At 43.4% G+C, this 26298-nt stretch overlaps 1 protein-coding gene across 1 annotated transcript in view; it reads left to right on the forward strand.

The window, feature by feature from the left end:
• The window catches only part of LOC108533557 (disks large-associated protein 1-like), a 79783-nt gene extending 53485 nt beyond the window's left edge, over positions 1-26298 (forward strand). Inside the window, exons 4-6 of the mRNA XM_017878332.1 lie at positions 12695-12786; positions 20164-20316; positions 23441-26298. Coding sequence (XP_017733821.1) covers positions 12695-12786; positions 20164-20316; positions 23441-23650 — 455 coding nt within the window. The 3' untranslated portion in view covers positions 23651-26298. The remainder of the gene's footprint in view (positions 1-12694; positions 12787-20163; positions 20317-23440) is intronic.

The raw sequence follows: 26298 nt of genomic DNA on the forward strand, positions 1-26298 counted from the left end.
CCTCGTGATCCGCCCGTCTCGGCCTCCCAAAGTGCTGGGATTACAGGCTTGAGCCACCCCGTCCGGCCAAGACTGGGTAATTTTTAAACAATACAAATTTACTTCTCATTGCTCTAGTTGCTGAGAAATCCAAGATCAAGGTGCCAGCAGGTTGTGTGTCTGGTGAGGGCTGCTCTCTGCTTCCAAGATGAGGCCTGTTGCTGCATCCTTCAGAGGGGACAAACCCTGTGTCCGCGCGTGGCAGAAGAGTCAGAAGGGCAAGAGGCGGTCCCGCCAACCTTGAGTCCTTTAATAAAGGCACTAACCTCATTCATGACCACAGAGCTCTCATGACTTCATCTCTTCCCAAGGCCCCACCTCTTACTGTTATTGCATTGGGGATTCAGTTTCAACGTACATTTTGGAAGACACACTATCATCTGATCACAGCAGTGTTCATGCCTGATGCCCTCCATTTTCATCTCATAGGAGGCAAGGTTGCTGAAGATGAGGAAATAGGGGTTGAGTTGAGAATGGATAAGATTCAGGAAATCAGGGTTAGAGAGGGAGGTAACCAAACACATCGCAAAGAACTAATGGGCAGCAGTGAAGGATCAGCCAAGTTTAGAGACCATTGGTTTATGGTGTCATCAAGTCACATGGCTAAGCACACTCTGGAAAATAAAATGGAAATATAGCTGTAGAGGCTAGCAGGGTTTATTTGCCATCATCTCTGTACCTGAAGAAGCTGCCATTCTTAAGGAGGGTTCTGACCCTTCATTTTGCAGTGAGTCTGTTTTCCAAGTAAGGCTCTGATTGAATGTCCAGTGTGCTTTCGGGTCCTGTCTCCTCTGTGTGTCTGTGTCACCCAGCAGTCAGTTGGCCACTGTTCGAGCTCTGATGGTTGGAGGAAACTGTGCTAGATTATACAGAGAGGCACTACAATCTGAGCCCCTGAAAAATTGTTATGGATTTCTTTTTGTTTGTTTGTTTTTGAGACGGAGTTTCGCTCTTGTTGCCCAGGCTGGAGTGCAGTGGCGCGATCTCCGGCTCACCGCAACTTCCGCCTGCTGGGTTCAAGCAATTCTCCTGCCTCAGCCTCCCAAGTAGCTGGGATGACGGGCATGTGTCACCACACCAGGCTAATTGTGTATTTTTAGTAGAGACGGGGTTTCTCCATGTTGGTCAGGCTGGTCTTGAATGGATTTCTTATACACATAAAAAAAGAAATTATTCGCCAATCAGTGACACTTGTGAAAATCTGCCTGAATAAAAGCCAGCAAAAAAGAAGGACATCAAATTATTTCACACTACTGGAGAGAGAAGTTGGAGTGTAAAGATATGCAGGAGAAATCATGTCATTTTTTGGATACTGCCACCTTTTAGGTAAATACCCAAGAACTAAAGAATGTAGATCAGTTATAGGAGTTATAATTCCTACTGCATTCTCACGTTTACCTATATTATTCCATTAAGTAATCAGCAATGCTATGAAGATGATATTATGGCCATTAAAGGAAAAAGAGTCTGATCAACTTTCCCAAGATCAGCAGCTGGTAACTGGTGAGCTGATTGTTCCTGAGCCCACACCTACGCTTTTTCCCACACACAGGCATACCTCATTTTATTGGCATTGCTTTATTGCACTTTGAAGATACTGCTTTTTTTTTTTTTTTTTTTTTAACAAATTGAAGGTTTGTGGCAACCCTGACTTGACCAAGTCTATCAGCACCATCTTTTCAAAAGCATATGCTCCTTTTCTGTTTTTGTGTCAGATTTTGGTCATTCTCACAATATTTCAAGTGTTTTCATTACTATTATATCTGCTATGGTGATTTGTGGTCAGTGATCCTTGATGTTACTGTTGTAATTGTTTTGGAGCTCCATGAACCATGCCCATATAAGACAGTGAACTTAATCAATAAATGGTGTCTATGTTTTGAGTGCTCCACTGACCCGTCATTTCCCTGTCTCTCTCCCTCTCCTCAGGCCTTCCTGTGCCTTGAGTCACAATAATATTTAAATTAGGCCAATTAATAACCCAATAATGGCCTCTGTGTGTTCAAATGAAGAGTTACAATCTGTCACTTTTAATCAAAAGCAATAAATGATTAAGCTTAGTGATTCCTCACTAAGTCATGTCAGAAAGGCATGTCAAAAGTCAAAATAAGCCAGAAGCTAGGCTTCTTGTGCCAGATAGCCATGTTGTGAATGCAAAGGAAAACTTCTTGAAGGAAGTTAAAAGTGCTACCCAAGTGAACATACAAATGATAAGGAAGCAAAGCAGCCTTTTTGTTGATACGGATGAAGTCTGAGTGGTCTGGAGAGAAGAACAAACCAGGCACAACATTCCGTTAAGCCAAAGCTTAATCAGAGAGGCATTGTAAATCTCTTCTGTTTTTTTTTGGAGATGGAGTTTCTGTCTTGTCCAGGCTGGAGTGCAGTGGCGTGATCTTGGCTCACTGCAACCTCCGCCTCCCGGGTTCAAGCGATTCTCCTGCCTCAGCCTCCCAAGTAGCTGGGATTACAAGCATGCGCCACCATGCCTAATTGTGTATTTTTAGTAGAGACAGGGTTTCTCCATGTTGCTCAGGCTAGTCTTGACCTCTTGACCTCAGGTGATCCACCCGCATCAGCCTCCCAAAGTGCTGGGATTACAGTCGTGAGCCACCGCGCCTGGCCAACTCTTCAATTCTATGAAAGCTGAGAGGTGAGGAAGCTGAAGAAGAAAAGTTTGAAGCTAGCAAATGTTGGTTCATGAAGTTTAAAGAGAGAAACTGTCTCCGTAATATAAACGTGCAAGGTGAATTCCTAGTGCTGATGGAGAAGCTTCAGTAAGTTATCCAGAAGATCTAGCTAAGATCATTGATGAAGATGATTACAGTAAACAACAGATTTTCAATGTAGACCAAACAGCCTTCTATTGGAAGGAGATGCCATGTAGGCCTTTCATAGCTTCAAAGGACAGGCTCACTCTCCTGTTAGGGGCTCAGGCAGCTGGTGACTTGAAGTCGAAGTCAATGCTCATTTACCATTCTGAAAAACCTAGGGCCCTTAACAATTATACTAAATTTGTGTGCTCTTATAAAGTGTGCTCTATAAGTAAAACAACAGAGCCTAGATGAGAGTATCTCTGTTCACAGCATGGTTTACTGAACACTTTAAGCCCACTGTTGAGACCTGTGACTCAGAAAAAAAGATTTCTTCCAAAATATTGCTGCTCATTGACAATGCACCTAGTCAGCCAAGAGCTCTGATGGAGATGTACATGGAGATGAATGTCGTTTTCATGCCTGCAGACATGACATCTGATTTGGTTTGGTTGTGTCCCCACCCAAATCTCATCTTGAATTGTAGCTCCCATAATTTCCACATGTTGTGGGAAGGACCTGGTTGGTGGGAGATGATTAAATCATGGGGGTGGTTCCCCCATACTGTTCTCATGGTAGTGAATAAGTCTCATGAGATCTGGTGATTTTATAAGGGGTTTCCCCTTTTGCTTGTCTATCATCATTTTCTCTTATCTACCACCATGTAAGACGTGCCTTTCACTTTCCACAATGACTGAAACCTCCCCAGCCATGTGGAACTGTGAGTCCATTAAGCGTCTCTCCTTTATAAATTACCTAGTCTCAGGTATGTCTTTATCAGTAGCATGAAAACAGAGGAATACAACATCCATTCTGCAGCCTATGGATCAAAGAGTCATTTTGACTTGCAAGTCTTCTTAGTTAAAAATACATTCCATAAGGCTATATCTGCCATAGATAGTGAGTCTTCTGATGGACCTGGGAAAAGTCCATTGAAAATCTTCTGGAGGATTATTTGTAATCCAACGGATAAATGCTTCAGGGGGGCCGGGCGCGGTGGCTCAAGCCTGTAATCCCAGCACTTTGGGAGGCCGAGATGGGTGGATCACGAGGTCAGGAGATCGAGACCATCCTGGCTAACACGGTGAAACCCCATCTCTACTAAAAAATACAAAAAAATAGCCGGGCGAGGTGGCAGGCGCCTGTAGTCCCAGCTACTCGGGAGGCTGAGGCAGGAGAATGGCGTGAACCCGGGAGGCGGAGCTTGCAGTGAGCTGAGATCCAGCCACTGCATTCCAGCCTGGGCGACAGAGCAAGACTCCGTCTCAAAAAAATAAATAAATAAATAAATAAATAAATAAATGCTTCAGGGGATGGATACCCCATTCTCCATGATGTGCTTACGTCACACTGCATGCCTGTATCAAAACATCTCATGTACCCCATAAATATATATACCAATCACCCAACAAATTTTGAAAAAATAATTTAAAATTAAAAAAAAAAAGAAAACCTTCTGGAACGGAATCGCCATTCTAGATGCCATTAAGAACATTTATGATTCATGGGAAAAGGTCAAAATATCAACATTAACAGGAGTTTAGAGGTTGATTCCAACCTTCGCAGATGACTTTGAGGGGTTCAAGACTTCAGTGGAGGAAGAAACTGCAGGTGTGGTAAAAAGTGCAAGAGAACTAGAATGAGAAGTGAAGCCTGTAAATGTGACTGAATTGCTATAATTTCATGATCAAACTTGAACAGAGGAGGAGTTATTTCTTATGGATGAGCCAAGAAAATAGTCTTGAGATGGAAACTACTCTTGGTGAAGATGCTGTGAACACTGTTGAAATGACCACAAAGGATTTAAAATAGTACGTCAACTTAGTTGATAAAACAGTGGTAAGTTTCAAGAGGATTTTCACTCCAATTTTTTTTTTTTTTGGAGACAGAGTCTCCTCTGTTGCCCAGACTGGAGTGCGGTGGCACAATCACAGCTCACTGCAGCCTCAACTTCCCAGGCTCAGGTGATCCTCCCAACTCAGCCTCCTGAGCAATTGGGACTTCAGGGATGTGCCACCATGCCTACTAATTTTTTCTATTTTTAGTAGAGATGGGGTTTTGCCATGTTGCCTAGGATGGTCTTGAACTCCTGGGCTCAAGTAATCCTCCTATCTTGGCCTCCCAAAATGCTGGGATTACAGGTCTGAGCCACCACTCCCAACCTTGACTCCAATTGTTTTTTTTTTGAGACAGAGTCTCACTCTGTTGCCCAGGCTGGAGTGCAGTGGCATGATACTGGCTCACTGCAAGCTCTGCCTCCTGGGTTCACGCCATTCTCCTGCCTCACCCTCCTGAGTTGCTGGGTCTACAGGCGCCCCCCACCACCCCTGGCTAATTTTTTCTATTTTTTAGTAGAGACGGAGTTTCACCGTGTTAGCCAGGATGGTGATCCGCCCACCTCAGCCTCCCAAAGTGCTGAGAGTACAAGAGTGAGCCTCCACGCCTGGCCCCTTGACTCCAATTTTGAAAAAAGTTTTACTGTAGGTAAAATGCTGTCAAACAAATATTGCATGCAACAAAGAAATCTTTCATGAAAGGAAAAGTCAACTGATGTGGCAAACTTCATTGTTGTCTTATTTTTAAAATTGCCACAGCCGGCCAGGGCAGTGACTCATACCTGTAATGCCAGCAGTTTGGGAGTCCAAGATGAGGATCACTTGAGGCCAGAAGCTTGAGACCAGCCTGGGCAACATAGCGAGATCCCGTCTCTACAAAAAATAAAAAATGAAAAAAAATTATTTTAAGAAGAGACATTGCCACAGCCACCCCTACCTTCAGCAACTTCCACCTTGATCACAGCAGCCATCCACATCGAGGCAAGACCCTCCCTTAGCAAGAAGATTGTGACTTGCTGATGGTTCAGATGACCATTAGCACTTTTTAGCAATAAAGTATTAGGTACTTTTTTCTTTTTTTTTTTTTTTTTTTGAGATGGAGTCTCACTCCGTCGCCCAGGCTGGAGTGCGGTGGCGTGATCTCCACTCACTGCAAGCTCCGCCTCCCAGGTTCACGCCATTCTCCTGCCTCAGCCTCACGTGTAGCTGGGACTACAGGCGCCCGCCACTGCGCCCGGCCAATTTTGTATTTTAGTAGAGACGGGGTTTCACCATGTTAGTCAGGATGGTCTCGATCTCCTGACCTCGTGATCCGCCCATCTCGGCCTCCCAAAGTGCTGGGATTACAGGCGTGAGCCACCGCGCCCGGCCGGTACTTTTTTTTTTTGACATTATGCTATTGCACACTTAACAGACTACAGTATAGTGTAAACATAACTTTTATATGCACTGGGAAACAAAAAATTCATGTGACTCACTTTATTGTGATATTCATTTATTGTAGCGGTCTGGAACTAAACCCACAATATGTCTGAGGCGTGCCTGTATTGCCCAGAGAGACAGTTAGACTAAAATGAAACATACTAGGTGAATTACAGTGTAGGTGGCAGAAAAATGTGACAAGTTCTATGCAGCATATGTAGCGTAGTAACCTTCACCACGGGGAGCCTGTCAGATGTAATCCATTGCCGGGGTGTCTGTCGTGTCCAGGCTTCAGGGTACCTACTTTGAGGATATAAGAAATATGTCTATTCTTCTCTGTTTCTGAGGCCCTAAAGTAAGGTCTGATGACTGTGAAGTCAGGTGTAGTATCCTGTAAGAATTAGAAGCAGTCAGAGAGGCCAGGCGCAGTGGCTCAAGCCTGTAATCCCAGATACTCGGGAGATTGAGGCAGGAGAATCACTTGAACCCGGGAGGTGGAGGTTGCAGTGAGCCGAGGTCGTGCCACTGCACTCCAGCCTGGGTGACAGAGTGAGACTCTTGTCTCAAAAAAAAAAAAAAAAAAAAAAAAGCAATCAGAGAAATGAGCACGTCTGCCTTTTCAGTTCTAGAGACCTAACTTCTCTTGAAATAGGAAAGGATACATATGCTGCTTATGCTTAAGGATTTGTAATCCTGATTTTAACCCAGCAAAAAGATCACCAGCGCACTGAAACTCCTTGCAGCTTTGTCATAGACCCATTGGAAGGGTTAAAAGAAAGTGTTTTTTCTCTTCATCCTTGTTTCTCTTATACTACCTCCTTTTCTCAAAATAACAACCTATGCCACAGAGGTCAGTGGGAAAGAGGAGGTATGTTCTCTTCTAAATGGCTGGGTCTTTGAATGTAGTCAGGAGATTTCAAATCATAGTTTGCATAAAAGACTCCCCTTTCCCACAGCCAAAATAGTTGTTCTTTGCTTCTCACTATGACATATAATCTTTAAAAGAAAAACGGAAATTGAAACTTACACCCACCATCTCTTTCAAGGTGTCCTTGGTTCCTCTCTTCTTTTCAGGATTGAAATTGCCTTGATTGCCTTGCCTGCCAGTCACTTCAGGTGGAGGGATGTGGTTTTGCTCTTGCTCCTAATGTGGGAGCAATGATCAGGTCTGGCTCTTGGCTTCCTAAATGTGGGACAGTGATCAGGTGTGGCTCTTGGCTTCCTAAAATGTGGGGACAATGATCAGGTGTGGCTCTTGGCTTCCTAATGTGGGACAGTGGATCAGGTCTGGCTCTTGCTTCCTAAATGTGGGACAATGATCAGGTGTGGCCTCTTGGCTTCCTAATGTGGGCAAATGATCAGGTGTGGCTCTTGGGCTTCCCTAATGTGGACAGGATGGGTCTGGGCTCTTGCTCCTAATGGTGGGACACGTGATCAGGGCTTGGCGAATTTCTTCCAACTCTCGCACTGACTTATTACACCACTCACCCCTATCCATTGGCACTGGCTGGGAAATGTTGATAAAGAAATTACATGCAACCTGGCATAGTGGTTCATGCCTGCAGTCCCAGCTGCTCAGAAGGCTATGGCAAGAGTTCAGGGCTATAGTACCCCATGATCATGCCTATGAATAGCCACTGTCCTCCACCCTGGACGACATAGTGAGACCCCATTCATAAACAAATAAACAAATAAATAGAAATCACACTCAGTGGATAAATGGAATGTGGTATATACACACAATGAAATATTATTCAGCTTTGAAAAAGAAGGAAATTCTGCCATATGCAACAACATGGATGAGCCTGGAGGACTATATGCTAAGTGGAATAAGCCAGTTACTGGAGAACAAATACTGCATGATTCTGCTTATATGAGGTATCTAAAATAGTCAAACTCAAGAAACAGAGAGTGGAATGGTGGGTGCCAGGGTCTAGGGGGAGGGGGAAATGGGAATTTCTGTTCAGTGGATCTAAAGTTATGCAAGGTGAATAAGTTCTTGATATCTGCTGTACAACACTGCGCCACCATTAACAAAACGGTATTGTGTACTTAAATATTTGTTAAGAGGGTAGATTTCATGTTAAGTGTTCTTACCACAGTAGAGAAAAAAAAAGAAGGAAATCACACTCAGATAGCTTCCACTTAAGTAGATTCAGACACAATTTTCAGTGAGTGTAGAGAGAAGAGAGCCCAACTAGACTGGGGTCAGAAGATAGGGACTGGCCACAGCAGGTGTCCCTGGGGAAGAGACTTTGTAGTTTGAGCACAAGTTTTCTCAAATGAAGTTATCTGCTCTGCCTCACAGGGTCCTGTGAGGATCTCATTAGATGCCTGTTTGTGAGTTTTGAAATACCAAGTGGTGATAATTTAAGCAAACACGTATTCACAAAGGCCTCCCAAAAGTTCTTCCTGACTTTACATGATTCACTAACCCAGGCCTGTCCTCTCTATTGTGGGTCTTTTAAAATATCTATTGTGGAGTCAGAGGTTTGAAGAATTGTAAGTGGGGGGGTTTATAAGGAGTGCTTCCTTCTTAAGTAGGAGGAATTCCATTCAACTGTGCTTTCTGTTTTGTTCTGTACTTCCACTGAGGGACAGATTCACAGAGTAGCTGGGGAAGGAAAGGAAAGGGAGGAGTCTATAAGCCTCACCATCAGGTGCCTATACGGTGTCTGGGGAGGCTAGAGATAAAAAGAACTGCCCAGCAATACAAGGCTTACTATCTGATTAAGTATTACACAAATACATGGTATAAATCATGGTTAAATGGCTTGCCTGGGTGACACAGCAGAGATAATTATTCTGTAAGATGCACTTGAATGTGCCCTAAGGGAGATGGGTGGAAAAACTGTTAACCACATCTGGGTTGAACAATCTGTAAAAAAAAAAAAAAAAAGCATGACCAGAATGTGAAAGAGATCAACTCAACACCCATAGAGCTTTAACACCCCCATTCTAACTTTCAGAGAACATCTGCTGCTGTTGGCTAGGGGATCTCAACTGTGCTAGTGACATTGCCCCAATCTAACACTCAAAAAGACCCTTAGCTATCACCTTTCCAGGACCAGAAAAGACACCTTATGAATTCAGTGAGGGGACTGAAATAGTCATTCTCTACTGCAGTGGTTTCCTCTGGGGATGAAAAGGAATGGGATAGGCCGGGCGCGGTGGCCCATGCCTGTAATCCCAGCACTTTGGGAGGCTGAGGTGGGCGGATCACGAGGTCAGGAGATCAAGACCATCCTGGCTAAAACTGTGAAACCCCGTCTCTTCCAAAAAATACACAAAATTAGTCTGGTATGGTGGCGCCTGTAGTCCCAGCTACTCAGGAGGCTGAGCCAGGAGAATGGCGTGAACCTGAGAGGTGGAGCTTGCAGTGAGCCTAGGTCGCGCCACTGCACTCCAGCCTGGGCGACAGAGCGAGATTCCATCTCAAAAACAAAAAAGGAATGGGATAGGAGTGGAGAACATTTACTTTATCTCATTTCACAGGAGAGAGAGAAAAGGGAAAAAGAAAACAAATTCAGCAGGATGCGGTGGCTCATACCTGGAATCCCAGCACTCTGGGAGACTGAGGTGATAGGACTGCTTAAGCCCAGGAGTTCAAGACCAGCCTGGGCCACATAGTGAGACCCAAGGTTGGTTTAACCCACAGATGCAAAACCCATGGATACAGAGGGCCAACTGTATTTTTTTTTCCACCCTGAAGGTTGGTATTGAACATTTTAGAGTAGTTTCGAAACAACATCGAGATGCTTCTTTCTTCTTCATTTCTTTACCAACTTTCAGCCTTTTATTTCCACTTTTACTTCTACTGGTGTTTACCATTTATTGTTTATTAATTTCAACTTCCTCAAGGCATGGGCAACAAATGTGAAATTTACTTTTGGAAGAAAGAACTTACCTCACACACACAAGAGTGTCTAATGGAAAAAAACAAAACAAAACAAAACAAAAACTCCATTACAGCTTCTTTCTTAAAATTAAAGTGAGTTTTTAGTTCTCTGGAAAAGAAAGTGTGGAGGATGAGGAAATATGAGTCGTCATCTGCTGCTCCCAAGCCTCCCTGTTTCATGATCTCATTCTAGGCCCAAGCAGTCATCTCCCCACCCTGGACCTAGGAAAGGTCATCTTCTGGACACAGGAATTGCAAGTATCCCACAGCCAGTAGGGAATTTCCATGCAAGGAACATGACAGCAAAAGCCCGGGAAACAGAAGGGCCGCAACTCCACCCCAGATACTTTGCCAGGGCTCTTGCCAGGCCATGCTGAATGAAGAAAGATGTCCCTTGTTTTACTTTTGAGAAGACGTCTGAGTTAGCCCTAACTTATGTGGTTGCATGTTGCCCGAATAATATAGAATAATAATAGAACAGTGCTGTCTCCTCTTTTGAGAATCACTGTCTTACTCAGTTACTTTTATTATGGGAGTCTATTATATAGCTCAGGCATCAGACGTAATTGAGAACCATCAGCTCAAAGTTTTTAGGTAAATCAGAATAGCTGGAGTTTCTGTGATAGCTCCCAGGAGCTGTGGAACCCAGCCATCTGAGTGGAGACCTAGGTACCCTGGTCATAACCTCCCAGGATTCATTCTGAGATTTGCCAGTCTCACAGTCCTACCCTTCAGCAAGATAATTCAGAGAGGTTTCCATAAACCTCAGAGCTTACCTATAGCCGCATGCTCACTTAGGAAGTACCTGCTCCATATACCTTCTCAGAGCTGGAAGAGGTCACCCAGAGAGCATACCTGTCCCAGGAGACCAAGATATCTAGTCACCTTAGATAATCCAGACTTTGTTTTTCCTCTTCTCTTCTAGCCAGGGCAAGTGTGGCTCTCACAGTGGGCACACCCATAGAAGAGGTAGAGGTTTCTGATCCTAGGTAATAACCAATAATTATTAAGTGCCTACTGTAAATCCAACACAGCCCTAAGCAATTCAAATACACTAATGCTTTTAACCTTCTCAACAACCCTCCAGATAGGTACCATTAGCCCCATTTTACATATGGGAAAGTAGAGATGGTGACTTGTCCAGGCAGTAGATGGTAAGGACTCTGGCCCACTCAGGCCCTGTGTCTCCATAAGCTGTCCTTTCTGGGGATGTTAAGCAAAGGAGAGGAGGTCCTGCACAATTGATTTATTAGTTAAAGAGGAAAAGGATAACCATTCCAAGAGATTTTAAAAGCAGAGCAGAAAAATAGTTAAAACTTAGGCCTAAGAAATTGCTGCTAGACAGTTGTCAAGGGAAACCCCTCAAGATCACGGAGGGAGGGGACAGATGTCTGCCTGTGAGCTGTTTGGTGTGGCTGGTGACATATTAGAGGAAATATAAATGCAGCGAGTGACTTGTGGGAATGCTGAAATAGTTGAGTAACGCCTACATAGAATGTGCATCAGAAACCATTATCTAGCCTAGCAGTTTAAAACAAATAAAGGAGCAAATTGCTAGAAAACCCTGGGCCAGAATGGAGTTTCTTATTCTTCAATTTCTGTCACTCAGAATTTGTGGGGAATGAGGTTGAGAAAGGCTTCATTCCACTTGGGTGTCTGGCTCTGTAAACTCACAACATCCGGATTGTTTCAATCCTGTACCGTATCTCCCCGTGAAGATTTCCAGAGACGCAAGTGCTCTTCTGAGACGTTCTCCTGCTTTAGTTTTTGATCCCTTCCTTCCCGACCATTAGGGTATGTTGAGAACACCCTGGTGGGTAGCAGGGCAGCTGCACCCAGTCCCAAAGTGTGCAGGCGAGCCCCAGGGACACTGCAGAGCTGGTATTGCTCAGCAGAGAGCAGCTCTGCTTGGTCTGAGCACGCCTGCCGGCAGCTGAAAGGTGCCTTAGATTGCTGGGGAGACAAGAAGTAACCTGCTTGCAGAGACGGAGATTTTCAGCACAGTGCCTAGGGAATTCACTCTATGTTAACAGGAAGATTGGGCTGTGGAGTGTAAAAGCTGGGATGGCCTTGGTGTTTTCTAGGCAACAGGCTGAACATGTTCACTCCTTAGAAAATACTTCAGTCAGTCACAGCTCTTTCCTAACAGTACCAGTGGCTGAGCTCCAGAAAAGTAAGAAAGGATATGGATGGGATATGGTGAGTGCCAAGAGATTCCCCCTCCAGTTTAATATTGCTTTCCTCGTGTTTGGGCTTGTATTAGAAAAACAAGCCAGCCGACCATGACGGCTGACTCCATCAATCCAAAACTATACTGGTAAACACTTGAAATTCATCCTTGCGGTAAAGGAAGTTTAAAAAAAAAAAAAGCAACAACTGTTTGCCTCTTCTCTTGGTAACATCCAGTTCTTGGTAACATCAGTGCTGGAAAACTCCATTGCTCCCAAGAAATATGCAGGAGGAGCATGTGTTTTTCCAAGTTGATTTTATTACTTTAACCCAGGAGCCTCTGTGACATAGACCAACAGGGTAACAACAGTGATTGGGCTCTCTGGGTGGGCATGAGTGTTCAGTGTGCGTGTGTGCCTTTTTCCCTAATTATTACAGCATAACTTCCTCTTTGCTTTACCAGACTAAATCTCAACAAGGAAGCAAGATGTGTAAATTTCTCGTATGTTTGCTCTTTTCAGTTCTAGGAAAAATCCGAACCGCAGTGGGCAGTGCTCAGCTTCTCATGGCCCAGAAATTCTACCAGTTCAGAGAACTGTGTGAAGAAAACCTGGTAGGTAACACTCTCCTTCTACAATTTCCCTGCTAGTGCCATGAGAAGAACATGTTACCAAGACTGGCCCAACTAAAGTAAAACTGATTTTGAACCAAGTCAAGGTCCATTGGAGTCTCTCACTTGGAACAGAGAATTGTCTGATGAATCTTATTTCTTGATTGTCTTAAAATTAAAATATTTATTTTTCACTTCAATAATCTTAGAAGAAAAGATTCAATCAAGTTAAAACTATTTCCTGCTTTTTTTGTAACTGAAAATTTTCCATTTTCCTGGCTTTCACATGGCATCTCTGATTTTATTGTTCTTATCAAAATATGAAGCAGCTTGATATTTCAAAAATAATATTGCCCCAAAAAATCATTTTGGATAGTGATTTTCTTTCTAAAATAGCAGTCAATGACTATTTCCTAATCTGAGTTCTCTGTTTTAATTCAAGAGCCAGAAGTCAAGGATGTTACAAAGTGTGGATTTGATGTCCTTGAGACAGATGAAGAATTCATCCTTCTTGGACATGCAAAAACAAAGCAAAACAGGCTGGGCGCAATGGCTCATGCCTGTAATCCCAACACTTTGGGAGGCCAAGGCAGGCGGATCGCCTGAGGTCAGGAGTTCGAGACCAGCCTGGCCAAGATGGTGAAACCCTGTCTCTACTAAAGATATAAAAATTAGCTGGGTGTGGTGGCGGGTGCCAGTAATCCCAGCTACTGGGGAGGCTGAGGGAAGAGAATCGCTTGAACATAGGAGGCAGAGGTTGCAGCGAGCTGAGACTGCGCCATTGCACTCTAGCTTGGGCAACAGAGTGAGACTTCGTCTAAAAAAATAAAGTAAAATAAATCCCTGCAAGAATAGCTTTTATTGCTCAATTGTTGGTCAAGCTGGGTCTAAAACAAAGAAAATGAAAAGCAGCTTGTTTACCTTGTGGCAAGTGAAAACAATTATTAGCAATCTAAATGACTTAAAATATGATCTTAGAGGTTTTGTTTTCTTTTATCCCCAACAATTGACAGGCATGATTTTGAGTTTTGTTTTGTTTTGTTTTGTTTTGTTTTGTTTTGAGATGGAGCCTCGCTCTGTCGCCCAGGCTGGAGTGCAATGGCGTGATCTTGGCTCACTGCAACCTCTGCCTCCCAGGTTCAAGCGATTCTCCTGCCTCAGCCCCCCAAGTAGCTGGGACTACAGGCACATCCACCATGTCCAGCTAATTTTTTGTATTATTGTTATTTTAGTAGAGATGGGGTTTCACCGTGTTAGCCAGGATAGTCTCAAACTCCCGACCTTGTGATCCTCCCATCTCAGCCTCCCAAAATGCTGGTATTTATAGGTGTGAGCCACAGCACCCGGCCAGTTTTGGAGTTTTAACCACTTCTTGTTAACAAGGAGAAATACAGACTGAAAGAAATTTATGTAGACAGGGATCAACCAAGAGAAAATACAAAGTATGGAAAAGTTGGTAGTCTCCATCCCTCTTTTCTTTTTGTAATCTCTCTTTAGGGCTATTCCCACACCCTCCCACTCCCTGCCTAATACACACACATTTATAATTCATTTTCCTCTCTCTCAGAAAAAATAAACTCACCCTTCTTCCAATTTTTCAGAAATTTATTCTGGTTTATGAGATCATTATTGTTAGTAAATGTATTAATAAGTGAATTCAGTCCAAAAAATATTCTATCAAGCTTCAGTTATGGGCCAGGTACAAACTCCTGCTAATTTGCAAACTTGCTAATGTGTCACAGATCTCAATTAACATGATTCTCTGTGCTTTAAATATAAGAAAGCTTATATAAAGCCGTATTGCTCAAACATGTACATGAGGAATAGGTACATGAGGAAGTCAATGTGTACACGATACAGGGAAAACACAACACACCTTGTTAAAAGAAATATATGGGCCGGGCGCGGTGGCTCAAGCGGTGGCTCAAGTCCTGTAATCCCCAGCACTTTGGAGGCCGAGACCGGCGAATCACGAGTTCAGTTCAACCATCCTGGCTAACACGGTGAAACCCCGTCTCATACTAAAAAAATACAAAAAGCTAAGCCCGGGCGAGGTGGCTGCCCTGTAGTCCACAGCTACTCGGGAGGCTGACAGGAGAATGGCTAAAACCCGGGAGGACGGAGCTTTGGCAGTGCGGAATCGGCCACTGCACTCCAAACCAGCCGGCGACAAGAGCGAGACCTCCGTCTCAAAAAAAAAAAAGAAATATAATGATCAACTAAATATGGAATTAAACATTGTCAATTTTTAAAGATGAAATTGCAGACAAAAGTTTTGAAAATTTGCAGATTTCTTTTTTTTTTTTCACATGGAGTTTCACTTTTTTTTTTTTTTTTTTTTTTCTTGAGACGGAGTTTCACTCTTGTTGCCCAGGCTGGAGTGGAATGCTGCGATCTCGGCTCACCGCAACCTCCGCCTCCTGGGTTCAAGAGATTCTTCTGCCTTACTCTTCTGAGTAGCTGGGATTACAGGCATGAGCCACCACGCCCGGTCAATTTTGTATTTTTAGTAGACAGGGTTTCTCCATGTTGGTCAGGCCGGTCTCAGACTCCTGACCTCAGGTGATCTGCCCACCTGGCCACCCAAAGTGTTGGGATTACAGGTGTGGGCCACCGTGCCCAGCCCAGAGTTTCACTCTTGTTGCCCAGGCTGGAGTGCAATGGCGCAATCTCAGCTCACTGCAACCTCCACCTCCTGGTTCAAGCTATTCTCCTGCCTCAACCTCCCAAGTAGCTGGGTTTACAGGCGCCCACCACCACACCCAGCTAATTTTTTGTATTTTTAGTAGAGATGGGGTTTTACCATGTTGGCTAGGTTGGCTAGGCTGGTCTTGAACTCCTGACCTCAGGTGATCCACCCTCCTCGGTCTCCCAAAGTGTAGGGATTACAGGTGTGAGCCATTGCACCAGGTCCAAAAATGTGCAGATTTCTAGAAAATGTTAACCTCGTTAAAGCCAGCTTTTGACATTTCCTAGTTCCTTATGGGCTCACATTTCTTGGCCACTAGAAGGACATAGGTGGGGGAAGAGAGTCACAATGCTGGTCAAACCAGGCCCCTCCAGAAAAAAGTCAAGAGCCTGACATGTGCCTGACACCATGCTGAGAGCGTTTACATTCCTGGTCTGGTTACATGCTCAAAAAGAACACATGGAGTTGATAGTGACTTTTTTTTTTTTTTTTTTTCCAAGAAGGAGTCTCACTCTGTTGCTCAGGCTGGGAGTGCAGTGGCGCGATCTCGGCTCATTGCAACCTCTGCCTCCCGGGTTCAAGCGATTCTCCTGCTTCAGCCTCCTGCATAGTTGGGACTATAGGTGCCCGCCACCTCGCCCGGCTAATTTTTTATATTTTTAGTAGAGAGGGGGTTTCGCCATGTTAGCCAGGCTGGTCTCAAACTCCTGACCTTGTGATCCTCCCGCCTCAGCCTCCCAAAGTGCTGGGATTACTGGCATGAGCCACCTCACCTGGCCTGATAGTGACATTTTAATGACAGTTTACGAATGAGGAAAATGGGCACGGAAAAACTAAGAAACTTGCCCACAGCCCCATGGTAAAAGGCAGAGCCAAGATTCAAATCCCAGTCTATTCGACCACAATCCCTGTAAATCCCACCCAGGATGTGAGTTCACTCCTCCTGCTCATGGAGTGGACTCAGCTCCATGCTCCTTTGTCCCAGGAGGCACCGTGGCCTGGTGCAGCACTGCTTGGGTCCACAGCTGCATGAATGTGGCACCATAATTTGTCAGAACCAGACCCAGCCTCCTTTGATGAGTTCCTATTCTGAGGAGAAAAATCATAGCTCTATTTTGAAAACACTCATTATCACGAACTAGACTCTCAGGCTTAGAATGAATAGACAAAAGTTGGCTTCTTCCAACGTAACTAAACCAAGGACTCCAGCCTCCCTTGACCCTCCCCACTCTCCCCTCCAGCCCCCACCTCTGGTCTCCAAGGCAGCCTGTCTTAGATTAAGGAGTGAGCTGCCGCTGTTGTGCATGGTATATCACACGACTCACTGATTTGGAGAATGGCTGAGCCTAAACGCTTTCTCTCTGTTTCTCTGTCTATCTTCTTAATGATGTGGGAGCAAAGAGATTCTTTATGAGAAGGGAACAAATTGCCCATTATACAGAGTTAAATACATTTAAGAAAACACCGGCAGGGCGGAGTGGCTTGTACCTATAATCCCAGCACTTGGGAGGTCGAGGCAGGAGGATCTTGTGGCCAGGAGTTCAAGACCAGCCTGAGCAACAATGTGAGACCCCCCATCTCTACAGAAAACACAAAAATTAGCCAGGCATGGTGATGCATGCCTGTCATCCCAGCCACTCGGGAGGCTGAGGCAGGAGAGTCACTTGAGCCTGGGAGGCAGAGGTTGCAGTGAGCTGAGATTGTGCCATTGCACTTCAGCCTGGGCAACAAGAGCGATGCTCTGTCTCAAAAATAAATAAATAAATAGATATATTTATAAATTTATTGTTCCCAAAGTGCCTAATAGTTGTAAAGTTCATTAAAAAATAAATTTTAAAGTTTGTAAGTGGCCGGGCACGGTGGCTCAAGCCTGTAATCCTAGCACTTTGGGAGGCCAAGACGGGCGGATCACAAGGTCAGGAGATCGAGACCACCCTGGCTAATACGGTGAAACCCCGTCTCTACTAAAAAAAATACAAAAATCTAGCCGGGCGACGAGGCGGGCGCCTGTAGTCCCAGCTACTTGGGAGGCGGAGGCAGGAGACTGGCGTAAACCCGGGAGGCGGAGCTTGCAGTGAGCTGAGATCCGGCCACCGCACTCCAGCCTGGGTGACAGAGTCAGACTCCGTCTCAAAAAAAGAAAAAAAAAAAAAGTTTGTAAGTGTTTGATTCAGTATTAAAATCTATTCTAACGATGTCTGAATTAATGAAAGGGTTTCTCTGTAGTATTCTGATTTAGTAAACTAAAAAAAAAAAGGTTTTCAATATTTAGGTTTTCAGAATAGACAGATACAAGCTTTGACAAAGGGCCTTTTAAATACAGTTTGATGTTCCTACAGTCTATTTGGCCTCATTGGTAACTAAAACTAAACTATTCATATTTTGTAAATCAATGAAGTCTTGAGGTCACCAGGCCTACTGGCTACATTGTTTCAGTACATCAATGTACGAAATGATAGTTCAGTGGAATCAGAGAGTGTAGGTACACTGCAGTGTTTTCTTTTCTCTTTTCCTTTCTTTTTTTGAGACAGCCTCACTCTGTTGCCCAGGCAGGTGTGCAGTGGTACGATCGCGGCTCATTGTAGCCTCCCACCTCCCAGGCTCAAGCGATCCTCCCACTTCTGCCTCCTGGGTAGCTGACACCACAGGCACGTGGTCAAAGCTTGTACCTGTCTATTCTGGAAATCTAAATATTGAGAAATCCTTTTTTTTGTTTGAGTTTACTAAATCAGAATACTACAGAGAAACACTTTCATTAATTCAGACATCATTGGAATAGATTTTAATAATGAATCAAACACAAACTTTAAAATTTATTTCTTCTCATGAACTTTAGAACTTTTGGGCACTTTGGGAACTACACATTTATAAATAGAGCTATTTATCTATTTATTTATGTATTTATTTATTTTTGAGACAGAGTGTCACTCTTGTCACCCAGGCTGGAGTGCAATGGCACAACCTTGGCTCACTGCAACCTCCGCCTCCCAGGTTCAAGAGATTCTCTTGCCTCAGCCTCCTGAGCAGCTGGGATTACAGGCATATGCCATTGTGCCTGGCCTATTTTTGTACTTTTAGTAGAGATGGGGTTTTGTCATGTTGGCCAGGCTGGTCTCGAACTCCTGACCTCAGGTGTTCCACCCACTTCGGCCTCCCAAAGTGCTGGGATTACAGGTGTGAGCCACCACACCCAGTGTTCATTTATTTTTATTTTGAGGTAGGCCAATAATATTGGTGCACCCAAGGACTTAAAACATCTTTCCAATCCATTATTTTGATGGTCATCAACCTTGTACTTTCCAAAATTCTGATAACAGTTTTATTAGGGGTTAGTTTTAAAAGCATACACTGGCCTCATGTTGTTATAGTATGTGGAGTTTCACAGTCTATCCAGTTGCTTGAAATACCAAGAGGTCACCAAAACAGATACTAGTTAGGATCTCTTTTTTTTTTTTTTTTTTTTTTTTTTTGAGACGAGAGTCTCGCCCTGTCACCCAGGCTGAGAGTGCAGTGGCACGATCTTCGGAATCACTGACAAGCTCCGCCTCCCAGGTTCACACCATTCTCCTGCCTCAGCCTCCCGAGTGGCTGGGACTACAGGCACCCACCACCATGCCTAGTTAATTTTTTGTATTTTTAGTAAAGACAGGGTTTCACCATGTTAGCCAGGATGGTCTCAATCTCCTGACCTTGTGATCTGCCCACCTGGGCCTCGCAAAGTGCTGGGATTACAGGCGTGAGCCACTGCGCCCGGCCCTAAGATCTCTTGTCATTTGGAGGCTGCTACCCATCTAACCATGAATGCCTTTAGCTACTGCTGCAGGTAGTGATGAACAAAGAGTATGACATTTTCAGTCTCCTAGCTGTGTTTTTTCTGTCTTAGGGCATATAAGTTCAGGTTTATACATTCTGTTATCCGGGATATGTGGATGGGGCAAAGAAAGTCAATCCTGAAACACTAAAGAATGTTTACTATTACTTAGCAAATGGGTCGTTACAGACTTGTAGATATATGTATGTAGAGATAATGTGTTCTCACATTTGCTATATGATTTTACGGTCAATTTAAAATGAATGGATTTCCAGATGATTTTGTCAAAGCAGTCATATGATAAATTACTTTCTATGATAAAATTACTTCCTGTATTATTAAACATCTTAATTATTAAACACATAGTGCTTTGAAAATCCAATATTTTATTACTAATCATTTGTTTACCCTAGTGTTTTACTTGACATGAATATTTAAACTAATCTTATTTTAGATTCCTTATCTGTTCTCTGAATAAACTGTATGGCATGTAGTTGAATACAAACTCTAATAATAATATACTGTATTTTTTTTTTCAAAAATGGCATTTTCATTTAAATATGGTGTTTTAAAATGCATCCTGCAGTAGATCACACGTTCTGGGATTTTTCATATGTTTAGACCCTTCCCCCATACCATATTGAATTGATAGCTGTGGTATCACAACAGAAGAGTTTTACAACCTTGACATTTTAAAATCACTGACTCAAACGGATGAGTGTATAAAATTACCATTTGTAACCTCACTTTTACCTCATGTCTGAAAACCAAAAGGAACTCATCCTCCTTATGTGTTTGAAATATTTGAAAATGCTTCTTTGGGCCTGTGCTTGTCAAGAATTGCCTCTAAAGCATGAATGTTTTTCTTTCTCTTGTGCAGAATCCTAATGCTCATCCAAGACCCACCTCCCAGGATTTGGCGGGGTTTTGGGACATGCTGCAGTTGTCCATAGAAAATATTAGTATGAAATTTGATGAACTTCATCAGTTAAAGGCCAATAATTGGAAACAGATGGATCCTCTTGACAAGAAGGTAGAACAATGTAGATTTTGTATGGTTCATTTAAAAACCTGCACAAACACTGGACAGTCTAAATAGGCTTCTGCATTCAGTCCTGCTGTTTACAATGTGAAATGGAGCTGATATCATATTAATTTCATTGTAATGACAATGTTTACATAGTAATCATTTGGGATATTATCTGTAATATGTTTCAGGCATATTTTTTAAAGAAAAACCTGTCTCTGTGAATTGGAAAATGGGAATGTGGCTTTTTTGTTAATTAAACTTTAAGTTAAACCATTTTAGTCACTGGAAGGAACTGCCTCCATTTTGCTTTTTAAACTAAAATAAATGACATCTTCAGTGCATGAATCCATAGAACAAGAATTCAACTTCCTTATACCCCTAGGATGTGTTTTCAAGAAAATAGGATGCCCTGAAAATAACTGACTTTGATAATCATTTCATAAATATAGTAATAAAGAAATTACTGTTGTTCAAGTCTAAAATATATATACCATAAAGTTTCACAGTAATTATATAAATGTTGGGATTTTTTTTCAAAAGAGTTTTGTTTTGGTTGATTTGCCTTGGGGAATATTGCTCACCGGGGTCCTCATGCAACAGTTTAGAAATAAAGACTTAAATTCTTTTACTTTAATTAATCAACTGTAATTTTCACGTTTGATTATGGTGTTCCACGAGGCTCACACAGGTATCCAGCGTCCAGCTCCCCAGGCTGGCATGTCGAACGTGACTTTTTTAACCCTTTGCTTTCCTATGGCCTCAGGTCAAATAATTCCAAGAGAATCAACATCTGAAAATTGAATGGCTGTTCCCTTGAAATGCTGGTGGCCCTGTTCTTTTCAGGTCCCCTCACCCGTCAGAGAGCTAACAGCAATCTAATCCATTCTGCTGCCGCATATCGTGTTTTCAGGGTTCTTGGGGTCAGTGGGCTCCCAGGAAAAATCCAGTCCCAAGGGACCATCTGTAAGTGACAAGAGGGTGATGCTCTCATCACTGTCCCCCATTTCCAATTCTGTCACCATCAAAATGGGGGTTGTAGCGTTAAGTTGGAAAGTACTGTGGATGTTCATGTGGCCTCTCACTTGGGAAGCCAAACATTTGCACCCAATCTAGTTTTCTTGAATCTGTGTTTAAAACTATCTGCTAGATAAGCTTTAAATCAGTCTTATTTTAAGGAAACACTACAAATGCGCACACACACTAGTAACTTAGTTTCCAGAGCTAATCAATCTAATTTCTTATTCATTTATTTTTTATTATATATATATTTTTAATAATCATTGTTGGCCGGGCGCGGTGGCTCATGTCTGTAATCCCAGCACTTTGGGAGGCCAAGACGGGTGGCTCACTTGAGTCCAGGAGTTCAAGACCAGCCTGGGCAACATGGTGAAACGCCACCTCTACAAAAAATACAAAAATTAGCTGGGCGTGGCGGTGCACACTTATAGTGCCAGCTTTTGGGAGGCTGAGGTGGGAGGACTGCTTGAAATCGGAGAGTTTGAGTCTGCAGTGAGCCATGATTGCGCCACTGCACTCCAGCCTGGGTGACAGAGCGAGACCTTCTCTCAAAAATAAAAATAATAATAATAATTGTTTAAAAAATCAAAATGTATAAGAAAAGGAAAATGACTAAAAAAATCCAGTATTCATATTTCTAAAAATATCTACTGAGTTATTCCACAATGAAGATTTAATATATGTAAGAATTGATATATGTAACCTACTGATATTACATAGTAATGATTTACATAGTAATAGTAATGATTTACATAGTAAATCATTAGTTAGCTTGATTTTTAAGTTTTTTAATGGACTTTGCCTATGATCAGAGCGTTTCATCACCCCATGAACCTGAGGAGAAAAATGAACAAGCATAATCAGACTTGGTAGAATATAGTTTGCACTCCAGGCTCTCCTTTTTTCTCTTTTAAGCCACACAGACTCCACCTTAGACAGCCGGTGGGGCAGCTCCAGGGTGAGAAGTTGAACTAGGCACTTGCTTGCCCTGGCAAGCAGGGAGGAATTGCTGTGTTGAGCATTGGCGTTAAGACACAAAGAGTGCCCTTTGGAGAATCACCGAATCTATATTTTAAGATAATGTTCACGCTTCGTTTTATGAGAATGGAGGGTATTTTATTCAAAATGAAAACATCAGTTTTATGTGCACCCTTTCACAGTCTACAACTTCAACCTTCTTTCCCTAAAAATCCTTTGTGGTCTAGATGCCATTCTTTCCTGCTGCATTTTTTTTTAATGCCAAAGAGATGACTGTCTTTTGTTTTTGCAGTGGCATTGAAAATATCCGCCTGTTTCATAGTTTGCTGCTGATAAGAGGAATGACCTCTTTCATCCTGTGTCAACTTTTCATGGCACAGTTTCTGCCCCTGTGATTGGAATTGCCTCCTGGGCCACCACAGTTATCCCGAGGTCCCTAGTCAGAGTCACCTTGGAACTAACTGAACTCTCGAGTGTAGGAAATATCAATGGCCTGCCTCTCCCGTGACCCTGTATATTGTATATTGCTTGTGTGTTCGTGTGTGGTGTGCAAAAGGGTCTAACCTGGTGTAGCACCAACAAAGCTAAAGAATACAATCTGATACTTCTTCTTCCTCCTTTGGTTATTTAGGTTTGGTGGGAAGGGGAGGGAGGACGGGCCGGGGACAGGGTGGACATGTTTTTAAGCTCTGAACCAAGCTTGCACCCGGTGACTTGCGTCCTTAGAGGGGATGCAGGGGTTCTAAGATGCTGCTGCAGCCGCTGCTTCCTGGCCCATCTCTGGCACCAGGAGGAGTTTGGAGTCTCCAGAGAGAACCACACTCAATGTGCTGGGAGCCACAGGCTTTCCACAGGGGGCCTTTACAATACCCACTTCCTTCCCTTGGAGAGACCTAGTTCTGCAACCCAGCCTTACCCCGGGCCTTAAGCTTACCGGGATTTTTTTTTTTTTTTCTGCATCTTTTGAATACCCAAGCCAGAATAAGGAAGAAAAAAGTAGATATGCAGTGTGCAGATCAGAACTAACCACCCCTAGGTAAAAAATGTGTGTTCTAACTACTGACCTATCCCAGTTTTTCCCAAGCTTGTCCTGAGAAGCTGTGTAATGTCCTGAACCTTCTGCTTTGATCAGGAGAGAAGGGCCCCTCCTCCAGTGCCAAAGAAGCCGGCGAAGGGCCCCGCGCCGCTGATCCGGGAGCGCTCGCTGGAGAGCTCGCAGCGCCAGGAGGCCCGCAAGCGCCTGATGGCCGCCAAGCGCGCCGCGTCCGTCCGCCAGAACTCGGCCACCGAGAGCGCCGAGAGCATCGAGATCTACATCCCCGAGGCGCAGACCCGGCTCTGAGCGCCCTGCAGCCCGGCTGCCGCCGCCAAGTATCTGTCCCCCCTCCCCCTGCCACCCCTCTGCCGGCTCCCTCTTCCCCTCCGAGCCCGTCTGTTTCCGAGCTCAGTGACTTCCACTGTCGTGGTGTAGTTGTCCATCTCGCAGGAGCCGCCCCCCAGTCCCCCCGAAACCCCCCACTTCCCGAACCCGTTTGCCCATCTTCTTCTTCACCGAGCTTCGCCCCCTGTCCTGATGCCGTCACCCTGCCTCGTACTGAGATCCAACCCTTTATTTTCTGGGCAAAGCCAAACCCACCTGTGTAGAAGTGACGCCTTTAGGTCACCCGCCATCCTCAGTTCTCTCGAGCTAGTCTGTTCAGCAATATAAAACCATAGGGTATTTCAGAAATCCAGTATCACAGGGTGATCCTTTGGGACTTACCGTCTTCCACATGAAAGAAACTAGGCCTCCGATTCCCTTTATTTCCCCTAAATGGTTATTCTTTTTAAAAGGCAGATGGAGCACTTTATTCACAACCTCAGAAATCACACCATCTCACTGGAATCCATGAGGGACACAGAGAGAGGGGACCAAGCCTGGCCTGGGGGTGGGGGACCTGGATGTGTAGCAAGGATGGGAGAAGCGAAATCTGCAGGTGCTGGGGGCACCTGCACACTCACAGCTGCACAAACTGCCTCACTGTTGCTTCATCAATCACAGCTTCAAATGTTTCAATCAGCAGAAGATTGTAAATTCGATCTTTCAGGGAAATTAATCTATTCTGAAAGGCAATAACGAAGCAAGGCAAAGGAGGCACTGATGGTTTAGGATACTACTTAAGGGATTTTTTTGTCCTATTATTAAGAAAATCTAGACCTGAAATGTTTTCTCAACTCTTATTGTACTGTGTATATTTATACTGTTGTCGTGGCGGCTGTTTTTAAGGGGAAAGTGTCGGTTCTATTAATTTGTTAGTGTCCATCCAGGTGGGCCTACCTGATTCCACATATATAAGTACATATCTGCTTGTAAAGCGCTGTAAATGGCAGCAAGGCTGTTTTCAGAGAAGAGTTTGGGTTTTCCTGCCATCCCTTTGAATGCTACACATCCGTCTATTTTAACCCAAGTAGTTCATATTTCAGATATATTTTCTCCTTTCGTCTCCTCTCACTACTAGAGTCCAGTAGTACCTAGCATAGGATTCTGTCCTATGTCAAATGGCTAAAGTAAATTTTGACCCCAATAGACATGCTGCCTCATTCAAAAGAGCTAGCACTGTCATCTTGAGGTTCCAGGTAGTGAGAGAAGAAATTCGACCTGCCAGGGTCAACAGCCATGAAGAGGTGGGGGGAGTCATGATTCATAAACACTGAAAGAAATCAAGGCTTTTGGCAGAGAGTGTTGATTTAGATTTTTAGTCATGATTGATGGGCAGTATGCATCGGTGTCTAGCTGAAGTTGTCTTTAAATGCCCTTACTCGTCGCAGTTTAAACACTTAGGATGTGGCAATCTTAAGTATCCCTGGCATTTTATGTCCAGCTCACATCCTAAAGCATTAGAAATTAAAAACAAAAGACTTTTAAACACATACATCAAATATGCTTGCACCAGAGAAGCTTTTTAAAATACACTTTCATAGCCAGGTGCTAATTTAATTTTACTTATGAAATTAAGAGAGGTGATGGGTTCTAGCAACAAATATTTTCACGGACATACTCTAAAACCACTAGAGAATTCGCTACCTCTCAGAGCCATCAATGCTTTGAGCTACCTTTATAAACAGGGCACAAATGTTCACTGCTGTGGTTTACAAGAAAAGGGCTACTCACTTATTTTGAAACCAACCAACCAACTTTGAACTAGGGTGAACAAAGCACTTTGAGTGCTTTGTCAAATGGGAGCATACAGAGATTTTGAGCGTCAAGTATTTGCTAGTTTTAAAAAGAATACACCTTTTCTTTACCTTGTAGCAGTAATTAAAAGTCACACAAAGCTTGCATCGAGTAGAGCCAACTGCCACTTGGGTAGCCTATGGTCACATTCAATACTGAGAATGACTTGGAACTCACCGATTAGTATGAAAGAGGCAGCGTTCATCCCAAGACCCATGCTCACAATTCCAGCTCCGTGCCCTGAGGTAGAGTTAAGATTTGGATTAAGAAATAGATTTCCAATACGATTCAAGATCATCCTACAATATTTTCTTTGGAAACTAATTTAGCCCATGATATTTTAAAGAGAGACAAGAGAAGGCCTATTTATCCTGTCTAAGTGAACAGTATTTGTATATTCATAAGCTATTTTTGGTAAGAATTTTAAATCTTTTAGCTCAAGGCCTACAGGGCATCATGACCTTTGCCTTCCTTGAAAATACAATTTAAATTGTACAAACACTTTATAAAAAACTAATTATTGATGTTAGACATGACCCCACACAATGCTGCTTGACCCCTGAAACTGACATTCATGAGCATAAGCTTTGTTACATCGTTCTTTTTGATGTAATTTGTAGAAATGTTTTTTAGTTCATAATGGAAAATGTATGTACCCTGAAAAATTACTTATTTTGTTTAACTTTGGTATAAAGGTGTTGGGCATTTTCTTGGGGAGGGGGGGATTACAAAAGAAGTTTGTCTCCCACATCAAAAACGTTCAAAGAAATTAAGTA

This window comes from Rhinopithecus bieti, unplaced genomic scaffold (genome assembly GCF_001698545.2).
Source record: "Rhinopithecus bieti isolate Rb0 unplaced genomic scaffold, ASM169854v2 scaffold_11839, whole genome shotgun sequence".
Lineage (NCBI taxonomy): Eukaryota > Metazoa > Chordata > Mammalia > Primates > Cercopithecidae > Rhinopithecus > Rhinopithecus bieti.